Raw genomic sequence first — 12,418 nt, 5'->3', positions numbered from 1 at the left:
GCACCTGAATACAAGCAGTTTTTCACTTCCAGTCTTCATGGATTATTATATTTAACTTATAAATGATAAAATACAAAATCAATAGTACTTACGATTGATGTGGTTTGGAATTAGTAAAATGTGATTGAAAAAAAAACATCAGAATATCAACGTGCATCTGATACACGAATGTATGTGTGCATACATATTTATTTTTCATATTTAAGCTTTATTAAACTTACAGAACACATTGTAACAGTTTTCATTTGAGGGGACGTTTAAACAACAGTTTTCTGTTCACTTGCATGAAAAGGCATTTTTGGGGTTTGAAAATGTTACCTAAAAAGCAGCACCATTAAAGCACCATTGTGGGTAACGCATTACGAATTACATAATCAGATTATGTTTTTCAAGTAACTAGTAGAGCATTACTTTTTAATTTACAAGAAAATATGAGAGTTACTTTTTAAAAAAAAGTAATGTCATTTACTTTGTTTTCCATTTATTGACTGACAAGTCTTCTGTCCCTATATTGGGAGAAATCAGAAGTACAGGGGGGTTGTGTGCGCTGTGTTAACTAAATGTGAATGTGCATTAATTCATTCCCCTTGGAAAAAAAACAAACTGATTTTAGTATACATAAAAATTAATTAAAACAGTGAAATGCAAACTCAGCATATGACGCAAAAATAACACAGATTTATCCCATTTTATTAACTACTATCTTTGCTGCTGACCTTTGATGATCTAGTTCAACCATGATAATAAGTGAAAATGACTTTAGATAAAATAACACTTGTGCTTCATTGGGTTTTTTTTTTTTTCTGAAAAAGATATCATGAAAAATGAGATTCCTGCAAATATTTTTCTGGGACTGTCTACATTCTCATTCTGTCTGTGACACTGTACACTGCAAAACCATGCCATTTTTTTACTTCCAAGACATAGTTTCTTAGCGTGACTCATTCCAAAACGGACGCAAACAGTTCAGTCGCTGAAGAACTGAAATGTAAACGAAGGAATTATGATCCATATTACAACGTTATTGCTTCGTTGGACTAAAAGTGCTTCATGAGATGTCGCTCAGTGGACCCTAATCTTTCTAACTAAACCTGTGGATGTGTTTATGACTCGTTATTACGACGGATCTGGTATGTACAGCGTTTTCATTTTTCATGTTTTAATGTGTACTGCTTACACAAATGTAGCAAATACAGTCTTTATAAGCTTTCCATCGAAAAACAGCGATCTGTCGTCGATGCTTGAGGCTTAGATCTTTATAATGATATATAGTGTCAAGATTAAATTTGTCCCGTTTCATTTAATCTATTCATAAACACTGACACGTGCGAGTTGAGGGGAGTTGAGGACGCGGGCGTCAGGGTGCAGGATAACAGGTTAAGAGTGTTGAACCTATTTCTCCTGTGTTCTACTGTACAGATGAAAATATTCTTACAGGTTTATTCACAAAGAAAAGAGGAAATTGTTGAATAATGTCATTCATTTAGTTTTCTTTGCACACAAAAATCTTCTCGTAGCTTCATAAAACTGCAGTTGAACCAACTAACAATGTCCTTGCGACCTTTCTGGGCCTTGAACATATCCGTTGTGTTGCTGTCTATGCAGGGTCATAAAGCTCTTGGATTTGAACAAAAATATCATAATCTGTGTTTCAAAGATGAATGAAGGTCTCATGGGTTTGGAACGACATGAGAGTGAGTAATAAATGACAGAATCTTCATTTTTGGGTGAAATATCCCTTTTATATCTATGTCAGAGAAAACTACATGATGACTGTTTGTGATGGGAGAAATCTTGACTAACATTATCAGGGGATAAAAATAAAACTCGTCCTTTCAGTTTAAAATCTCTTTTAACATCTGAAGTCCTTGAGAGCATCTCAAATACTCACTGTAACAGCTCTCGCATGCTCTGCCCAATCCGACAGGCTGGCCCGGTGCTCCTGGAAGTGCCCCTGCTCCATTCACGAGGCCTGGCTTCACGCTGTTCACGCTCAACTGGTTAGGGTTGGGCTTGTTACTGTAGGAAAAAAAGCCCATGACAGTTACTGGATTTCATCTGGTCAAAGTGCAATCACTCAAAGCTTATGGAGAAATGCAAAATCCAGGGTTGAACTTCAACCTTTTGAAATACTCACTAGTTTGGGATGTAAACCTGCTTTAACTTGCTCTCAGCCTCGGCTGCTTTTAATCGTTTCTGTATGAAACAAGATCCAGTTAGTCTCAATGTGAAAGCTATCTAGGTTTTCTACTTCAGACAGCCGTGTTGGATTACCTGCTGAACGTATCTGTCTGTGGTCTTCCACATGTAGTAATACTCAATGATGCTGGTCAGAGACTTCCAAGGAAGCTGGAACAGGAAAATAAAAGATCATTTAGAATCAATACTTCACTAAAATCATTAACAAATTGCTGTTTATTATATTTTACCCCGTATTTACAATGGGTAGGTTACCAGGTCATGATAATTTTGTTATCCTCATGTCTTTTCAAACTCATAGGACATCCACGCAAACCAAAACTTTGACACTTATAAAGACATTGTAATAGCAATCTCTATAAACTGAGCAGTTTAATTAAAGTCTTCAGAGGAGACATAATTTACAAAATTACCAGATTTATTTTAGGCTTTTTTTTTTTATTACTGCAATATTAATTTCTCACTAAAAAGTGTTGCTCAGAAACATACATTTACACACAGACTGACCACCGACCGCAACTTTCAGACGCCATCTTTATTTTTTGGCTTTACTGGCACAGAATGGAACGCACAGGATTGTGGGATATCAAAGGCAGCGAAGGATACATCTATGCTGCCTTCAAAAACCGGCCAGATGAAGGCATCTCAGGAGACAGGAAATGAAGCGGACATTGATTTCGGACGTGCCGTGATGCCTCGCGACCTTGGAATGTGACCTCCGAACTTCCGAAGACAGCATTTTTCAGTTTTCGGATGCAGCCAATGTCTTCCTAATGTGCTAAAGTTTTGGTTACATCTTTTGACTTTCAATAAATGGAGAATATTAAAAAAAGTATCTTCCTTTATGTTTGGAATATGAACAATAATCTATGTTTGGAATGCCATTTTAAAACCTTTTAACTCCCAGATCACGGAGTCAGATCATAAAGTTGAACTTGAGAACGGATCAGTGAACGAATGAGTCTCACACATTATAATTGTTTGAATCACTCAATGATGGAGCTTGAGTTGGTGTAGATTATAAATGAATAATAATTAACATTTTGGTCGGTTTCATACATAGTTTTTTATATGGTTTACAAAGATTTGAAATGAGTCATATAGACTCTTTCTGTTTTTGTCACTTTTTGACAAACGTTTTGGCATGAAAATTCTTAACCATTAGAAGGAAATTGTATGGATTTAGAAAGCAACATCAAAAAAACTGATTAAATGTGACTGTTTTCCTTTTTGGTGAAGCTTTTTAAAGAAAATCTGCTCATGATGGCAAACAGAATTCCAGCTCCATTCCCCATCCTTTGTGTCCCTGAATGATCTGGTTGACTTCTTTAGGGTGTGCCCATTTTCCATGGCTGGCTCCTCCCTGTTTCTCTAAGTAGAGATTTCTGACTGAACCCCAGAGCTGAAACACTCAATGCAGCACATACACCCATCGACCAGCAGATGGCAGAGTTAAACGCACACTTGGCACACTCGCTGTCCCCTGAACAAAGGCAGTTTATCAGTCATTACTGCCACAATTATCTAAGCATATGCTGTTCAAATCTTTTCAAAGCCACGCTATGCTGTAGTACAAACTGAAGAAATCGCCCTTCTGCTTGTGCAAACACAAACTTACAAAGTCTTGCTGGATGTCAGTGAAGTCCTTGCCGTATTTCTCGAGCGCTTCCTCGAACAGATTGGCTTCGGAGGCGCTCCATTCCTCCATTTCATCCCGGCAGAGCACCGGCCCACCCTGGGGTACCAGCGCCGCGATGGCCCGCGTCATGTCGTAGCCGTTCTTATGCAACGTATCCATGGCGTGAAACTGAAAAGAAATAAAAACACATCAGAAATGATGGCTCAAATCCAAGATTCATCACCAAACGGTCCATTGTTTTCAGCTGGAAATCTGAATTGCTCAATCCTGGGAACAACACAATACCGAAACTAGATGAATTGTGTGGGCAGCATGAGAGTGTGTGTGTTTATGCGTGGGGATGTTGCCCTCGGGCATCTTTCCTTCATCTTTTGTACACAAAGGGCAGAGCTGGGTGGCTGGAGAGTGAAAACAGTGCTCTGATGTTCTTCTCAAACTGCCTATAGGCTAAAACTGAACATTGAGCTGGCAATAAGCCTGGCGCAATTATTACATGATCGCCTGGTGGAGATTATTTGATCTGTGATTATTTGAGATGATTGTGATCACTGTGCACATTAAATTCTAATAACATGTTGCCACTCAAATGATGAGTGGCAATGACTCAATGGCTTGAGTTTGACTGACCAATGGCATTCGTGAAAGCTGTGTGTAACAGTTCTTATTTTGATCATTACTGTTGATGAACTTTGGCACACTTTACCTTTACGCAAAACGCAAAACGCTGAGACTGACGCCAAAACCAAAAAATGCTAATTTTAAAAGTAGGCTTGAAATATCTATACATTTAAATTAATGAAACTATCCATTCTAATGTATTTCTATTATTCATTACACGTTTTGTCCTTGAATTTGTGTCAATGAAAGTAACATTTAGACTAAACTTCAAAACAGTACCATTAGTCATGTATAATTATTCAGTCGGGGTTGTTTAATATGATTTCGACTTTAAATAAACGATTACAAACCCGAGTAGAGGTTTTTGTTGACCATTATGACAGAATAGTATCAACAATCTGCAAATCTTAAATTGACTTTTGACTGATTTAAACACATCTGTTCTTACACAACAAAAGGTTTATTTTTCAGCTCTAAAAGAAAGGAACATGAGCTGGTTCCTTTTTTTAATGCAACACAAGATGTTGGTTTAAATGGCCTTTCACTCTCTGCACTAGCTCATGGATACAAACTGAATTTATAATTGCATATGAATTTTGACTGCAATATGCTTCACTGTAATCTCTTTTCAGTCAATCTATCATCCTAAAACGGTCATCGTTTACACAAACTGTGACTTTAACAATAAAACTGGATTTTTTTTTCATACACCCCTGCTTCATCAAATACTGTTATTAGATATCTACTTTCTCTTTTAGACAAAAAACAAACATGAGTTTCCAGTGTCTGATATTCTGTCCAGGTTATCAAACAAAAGCTAAATAACATCCACCAACAAAGATAAAATGAGATTTGAATAGAGGAGCATACCAAAAAATAAAAAAATAAATAATATCATGATAAAAAAGCATGGTATGTTGTATTGTGTTAGCTAGACTGCAAAATAAGATGAGGAAAGACATTAGTTGTGCCTCATGTAAGTGTTAGAGTTTTTTTGTACCCTCATATTTTCAAATAGTTATATCTTCTAAATACTGTCCTATCCTAACAAACCATACATCAATGGAAAGCTTTTTATTATATTATTACATATAATACTGTAAAATTGGGTATTACAATCAGTTTTAGAAGTGGACTATTGATCCAAAAAGGTTCAAGTTTTCTTTTTTCTATCTATAAATGTCTGCCATTAACTAGTATGAAGCTGCTGAGCTTAACTACAGTGTGAAGTCTTCCAGCAGCGTGTGGAGTGTGCGAGAGTGTGAGAAAGTGAGATGTGCCGCACCAGTGTGATGTCTCTGGAGGCTGCCGCAGCGCTCATGTGCAGACTGGGCTGCCGAACTGAACTGCTGCAGTCTAGAGCCCGCGCAAACGTACCCACAGACCTGCAGGGGAGGGGCGTGGGGGAAGTTTGAGAAAGAGAGGGGAAAAATGTGAAAGAGAATGAGTGAGTGAGAGCAAGCAAAATATGCAGTTTGAAATAACAGGGTATAGAGTGGTTTAAAAAATTGCTATTATTTGGGAGGCATCATCAGAAATTTTGTTGTTTATTGTCTTTAAACCGCAATGTTCTGTTCGCTACAAAACAGCAAATGTGTTCACGCTGTGGAACCTCACCGAGCCACGACGAGGAACTGGTCGATCTGTTTCTCGGTGAGGGGGCTGCTGGGATCCCACACTTTCTCCTCCAGTTTCTCCAGCTCCCGACCATCATCCTCTCCTGACAAACCAACACCCACAGATCACATTCACTACAGGACACCACTTTGAAATGAGATTTCTGTTTCACTTTCTTCCTGAAACCATCCTTCATCTAATGAGGGCTGTGGCGTCATCATGACAACCGCGTCATGGTTTTCTACTGTCACCGGCGGTTGTGCACTTGACATCACACAATCTATAACAAGCATGATACGAACTAGTGTAGACAAGTATAACAACAGTAATAGTTGCAAATTGTTTTATTTAGACTATAAGTCTAGTCTATGGTAATTTACAAATTACCTCAAAACCCATACACAGTGATTCATTTAGATTGGCAGGTTTGAGTGCAAGAAAATACAGCTTATTCTGTATTCAGAAAATTAATTTTCTGTTGGGCGATGGACCTTGTTGGGAAACCAAATACTACATCGCCGATCTGGAGCCATCTCCATTCACCCATCCACGTTTTTACAAGTGTCTTCAATTTTCGGTGATTGCAAACGCCTGGTTGGTCAGGTTTGGTAAGGCTTTCTCCAAACGGGATAAACTGAAGAAGTTAACAAGAAATGTGGCAAGGATTCCCATTTCAAAAAGAGCGCATACATACGTGGAGTTATTGCGAAACAGTGAACCGTGTTAACACCGGACACAACAGCACTGTGTTGCAACAAGTTGAGTCGGTCTTGTGTCTAAAGGACATTTGAACTCTGTCTCAGTTCCTCATTAACAGAACGAGGCAGTTTACTGTATGGGATTTGTCGTGTCGTGCTGCATCCTGTGTAGCATCACTGATGAGTTTTATAGCTTAGCATTTTGTTGCGTCGCACCACATTTCTCGCGTCCTGTAGACGAGGTGGATTTAACCTTTTTATTCAGCCTCCTCTTTTTTTTTAACTGTTATTTCTTTGATATTTATTTTAGAGTTTTATGATGGAAATAATAGATGGAGAACTACAGTTCTATGGATGTTCTGACCTCCAAGTCTTCAAGCCGCTCATGTGACTGAAAGCTATGAATTGGGTTCTATCTGGCATTTTGAGATGATTCTAATTGGGCATTGAAGTCGACATTAAATTGTAACTTGTGATCATCTTTTTTCTGTATTATGACATACAATAATAAATGAGTAAAGAAGGAACGACAGTCAAGGACGGGACTTGATTTTGTCCATCACTAAAGGAATAGTTCAACCGAATCATTTTTGAAGGATCATGTGACTGGAGTGATGCAGAACATTTAGCTTTGTAATCACTGTAATAAATGATATTTTTAAATATATTCAGATAGAAATAAGTTATTTTAAACAAAAAATATTTCACAATATTACTGTTTTGCTGTAATAACATTCCAGGCTTTGTGAGCAGAAGAGACATCTTTAAAAACATTAAAACTCTTACTGATCAAAACCTTTTGACTGGTAGTGCATTACAACACATTTTCTAAAGTGCCTACATGTCAAAATTAGTACAATATATTTGTTGAAAAATTCTAAAACTGAACACACAATTGAATTTTTAGGCTGTGACTAATAATTAGTTAATTACGAATTAATTGATATTAAAAATATCATTTGTGTGTTGTTGTCTGCTCTAGCTCCCTCCCTCGCTGTAGAATAAATCCATGTGAATATCTACTTCTGCTACATTTTATTTATGTTACTTTACAATGGATATTTATGTCCTTTAGCACAGCATTCTGAATAATGATCATAATAATGGGATGCTTATAGCCTAACAGATACTAACAGTTTAATACTTAACTACTTTAATAAACAAAGCTCTTTAGCGTATTTACAAATGAACCTGAACAGAGTCCCCAGTGGCCAGTCCGGGCATGGTTGTTGGTCCCCATCAACTTCCAAAGCAGGAAAGAAATACTATTACATCAGTGACGACCATCAGCTGTTTGATTACCAGCATTCTTCAAAATATCTTATGTTCAACATAAGAAACAATTTGTATCTATCTGCAATTGATTGTGGTGACTCATGATCAAACTGTTGCTTTGAGTTGGATCTTTTCAGTGGATCAGTTGATTCAGTTCTCACAAACTGCTCTAAATGATTTGTGAACAAATTAAACCGTTCTGAGCGGTGTTTTCTACAAAGCAATGGGTGGCAATGGTTTCTATTATCTATTTATTTTTATGATGCTTTTGGGAAAAGCAAGCTTGGTTTCCCAACGGTCTGAATAATTTGTAAAGTGGAAAGCTCCAGTTTCTATTCAGTGTAATTGAACAGTAATCAGCAACCAGTATGTTAAAGAAAGTAAACGTCTGTGTCCCGTGAAATAATGTTTTTGTATTTAAAACAAATCCTTAAAAACCACTAGTACACTAGTGTGTATTAAGAATTCAAGTAATGTTTGCTATAAAATACACATTACCAAAAGTATCAAATAACCAAGCTTTTTGTAAAAGATGTCTCTTATCCTCAACAATTTGACTAAAATAAAGTAATATTGTAATAACTTAAATATATTTCAAAACGTAATTAATTTCTGTGATGTCAAAGCTGAAATTTTCAGCATCCATTACTTCAGTCTTCAATGTCACATGATCCTTCAGAAATAATTTTAATATGCACATTTCCTACTCAAGAAATGATGTGTATTATTTTTAAATGTGAACACACTTGACGAGTGATACAAGAGAGAAAAACAAGATGAGAAAACAGCTGCTGAATATGTGGCGTGTTAATGGTCTCATCTGAAGAGCTCAGAGCTTTGACCATGTCTAACTCAAAAAGGCGAAGAGACATCTTACCCTCTTTGAGGAGGTCAGTGATGTCAGCCTGGTACTTATTTCCCACTCTGATCTCTCCTTTATCAGCCAGCAGAGTCTTCTGCTGAGGGTCGTATACCAGAGAGTAGAAAAAGGCATCCTGCAAAGAGACACTTGATTATGGCCAGAACATTGCACTGCATTAAAGTACAGTAACAAATGCTAAGCTCAACTTTGTGCATTGTTGCATCAAAGACAAGAACACACACCAAGTACAGCACGTTAGTAATGTGGTGAACAAGCTTGTGCATAACGTATGTTCCTGGCCTTTAGTATAAACACAGACAAATGAACCGGAGAAGGCCAGTGTTTGAGATTTTAGAGGACCGGCTTCACTCTTTGTAGAGTCTCCAGTCTCCTCATTACTAAATATGAGGAGGAACATACTGGGTCAACACACTGAATTATTCATTTGGATCGGGACTCAAACTAGCTCTCATACATGCAGGCGCACACACACGTCAGATAAACATTTCCCTCTTGCAGACATACTGTGAATGGAGATACAGAGAGTGAAAAGCAAATTCATGCAAACAAAAGCATTTGCACATGCACAAAAACACATCGGCATGCTTTGACACTCACCTCTCTGTCCAGATAGGACTTGAGGGCTTCCGTTTCATTCAGAAGTGTAACGCAGCATTTCCCTCTAAAAGAACAACATAAAGCACAGTTTTAGTGGTGGACTGAATCACATATGCCTTTAAATAGATCTGAATTGCTTCACAGTACTGACAGAATTTTGCTGTTTGGCTCAGGTTAAGAATTTACTGTATAATGCCGCGTTTCCACCGCAGGAACTTTACCCAGGAACTAGGGACTTCGGCCTGGTACTCGGTGTGTTTCCACCGCAGGAACCAGAAACTAAATAAAGTTTAGTTACAATTAACAATTAAAGTTACAAGTTACAATTAAAAAAAAATCCCCCTCAGAAAGTCCCTGCTGGCAAGGTGGTACTTTTTCAAAGTTCCCAAACTTTCGGGGCGGGACTTGGGCTCTAAACATCCTGTTTGGTTGAGTTCACGCAGCATTGGTTGGATTCAACCACCATTTATTCGGATCAACATTTACTAAATATTACTGTTAATGTGTCATGAAATTGAATTTTCTAAGTATTTCAGGCGAGAATGTAGTGGTTTAAAACTCAAATCTGTGGTTTATTTAAAAATGTGTTCCGCCGATCTCGGAGATGAAGCATGATCAGCGGGAGCTCAGTCCTCATGTATCCGCAGAGAGCAGCCTCACCTCGGCTAGACCTTCTGATATGTGCCGCTGGCTCGGATGTCTCTTTAGTGGTTAAACATAACATATAATTTGTTTTGGGTAAATCGAACAGGTTATCTTTGGTCTGTATTCGATTTATCTGTGTTAAATGAAAACAAAAAAAATTCTATAATATTTTGTTTCAATGTAATGGCTGTATATACACATCTCCCTGAATTAAGAACATTTCTGCAGCTGTTATTATGTTTAAATTAAAACGAAAGGAGGCAGACGTATTTGATATCCCATTTCGTTTTATTGTAAATATACAGAGAGGAAAATAGCAGTAGCCATGGTCAGCTGACTGAAGTTATCAAGTACACCGTTTGCAGATTTACCGGACTTGCGTCGTCGCGGACATCACACTCCCGAGATGAATGCACAAAGTCTGAACTACCGAGGACGATGCACGTCCAAAATCAGCGTACTTTGGTGATGTAGGTCTGCGCGCGTTCCTCAATACAGACTATTTGCCTAATCTTCCCGGTACTTTACATCGTGGTGGAAACGCAGAAAGCAACAGGTCTGGGGGGAAAAAAGTTCCTGGTACAAATGTTCTGGGTAATTTCGGTGGAAATGCGGCATTATAGTACTTATTACATTTAAAAACATATTACACAATTTAGAATGTTAAAACTCGTTTCATAGACTCTCATTCAACATTTGAAGCCAAACGTATCAGAAACAGACCATTGTTCCTAGCTGGTTGTAGTTAAACAGGTGTATTCATTCACAGCAGCTCATTTAAATGTCGCCAACTGCAAGTAATGATTATTTTGATTATTTGATTTTTCAAATAAAAATCAATCATAGACAATGTTTTGTCTTCAATCAAAACAACGGTGTTTTCTTTTTTAAAGTACACCTCTCAAAGGTCATAATATGTATACATTTTTTTTAAAGTATATAAAAAAAAAAAAAGTGGTCCCCAAGATGTTAGATATAAGAACCGATGCTTAGAATTTCTTAGAAGTTAATGGTTAATCTAGTTAATAGTTATTTTTTTGTTTTTTTGGGTACTGTATTTGATTAAGTTTGCATGAATTAGTACCAGAGCTAAAACGGAGCTAGAAAACATCAAACCAACAAAGTTACACAGGACATTAGAGCTGTTGTATATATATGGAAATTTTACATCCTGGCCTCTTTCCAGTATATCAATTGTGGCAAAATGGGCAAAAATAATATTTAAAAAATATTACACTGAAAAAGTCTTTTTTTTCTTATTTAATATATCTAATTATCCTTACAACAAGATCAATTTACAACATCAGAAAAATGACAGAAGCAGTTTCTAAGGGAAAGCAGAGAAAATTTGTTTTTCCTTTTAACTTAAATACATTTTTCTAACAACCAAACTTAATATCATCTGTATCTTGTTTAGATATTTTCTCAAAAAAACAAAACAAAATGCTGAATAAGAAATAAATTTTGGCAGTGTATCCAAAGCCCTCGCATGAGATCCGAGTAAATCCTGAATTTGAACTTCTTCTGTTGTTGTGTTTAATGCCAGTTACATTTTAATAACATTTAAGAACTATTAGCTCTATTCTGAAATTAAGAGGCTTCCAAACATAATCCTTTTCCGTGTTTTTGGGTCACTGCAAATGAGTAAAACAGAAGGAAAATTCGAATCACTTGATGAATCGCTTCAACCCCTGAGAGAGTCGATGCTGACCGCCCACCGTCCATCACCAAACAGTGAAGAACCTGTTCATCCAGAAAGGTCAAGCTCGCTCCACCCTTAAGTCCGACTTTCTCCACAAACTCAAAAGACGATTTACATAAGTCAGACGTGACCTGGCCAGCACCTAGGTTTGTAAGTAGGACACGAGCGGATGTGGTGGTTTAAAGGGCAGCCTCATGCTGAATGGGCGCTTTCCTGAGAACATCGATTTCATAGCGACTTCCAAAATAAATGTGGGCATGATCCTCATTAAATGGTTCTATTCACGTGTATAGATGACTTGACAAAAAATACAAGCTCTTGAGAAAAAACGAGATAGACTCAAACTTCACTTGCTCTCCTCTGAATTCGTAGCGATGAGAATGAACGAGAGGTTGATACTCTCCTGTGCTGGAGATTCCATTAGGCCAGAACATGAAAGAGACTGAAGGGAGCCGGTATGTGCGTGAGATGTGTGACTCACGCAGACGCTAATAAGAGTGAGGCCGGTCGGCTGCTAGAGAGAACACCGCAGAATGAAGCGTATC

The 12,418-nt window shown here is 37.5% G+C and overlaps 1 protein-coding gene across 2 annotated transcripts in view; it reads right to left on the bottom strand.

Annotated features, from left to right (window-relative positions):
- The window catches only part of mta1 (metastasis associated 1), a 44,093-nt gene that overhangs the window by 5,405 nt on the left and 26,270 nt on the right, over positions 1-12,418 (bottom strand). For both annotated transcript variants that reach the window (XM_026285909.1, XM_026285910.1), the window contains exons 5-12: positions 9,527-9,590; positions 8,924-9,041; positions 6,074-6,176; positions 5,742-5,841; positions 3,818-4,006; positions 2,275-2,349; positions 2,138-2,196; positions 1,892-2,019 (exon numbers count right to left, since the gene is read on the bottom strand). In XM_026285909.1, the coding sequence (XP_026141694.1) occupies positions 1,892-2,019; positions 2,138-2,196; positions 2,275-2,349; positions 3,818-4,006; positions 5,742-5,841; positions 6,074-6,176; positions 8,924-9,041; positions 9,527-9,590 (836 nt within the window). The remainder of the gene's footprint in view (positions 1-1,891; positions 2,020-2,137; positions 2,197-2,274; positions 2,350-3,817; positions 4,007-5,741; positions 5,842-6,073; positions 6,177-8,923; positions 9,042-9,526; positions 9,591-12,418) is intronic.

Source organism: Carassius auratus, chromosome 17, assembly GCF_003368295.1.
Source record: "Carassius auratus strain Wakin chromosome 17, ASM336829v1, whole genome shotgun sequence".
NCBI classification, from domain to species: domain Eukaryota; kingdom Metazoa; phylum Chordata; class Actinopteri; order Cypriniformes; family Cyprinidae; genus Carassius; species Carassius auratus.
Note: the sequence above shows the minus strand (reverse complement) of the source record. Positions and strands in the feature narration are given on the sequence as shown.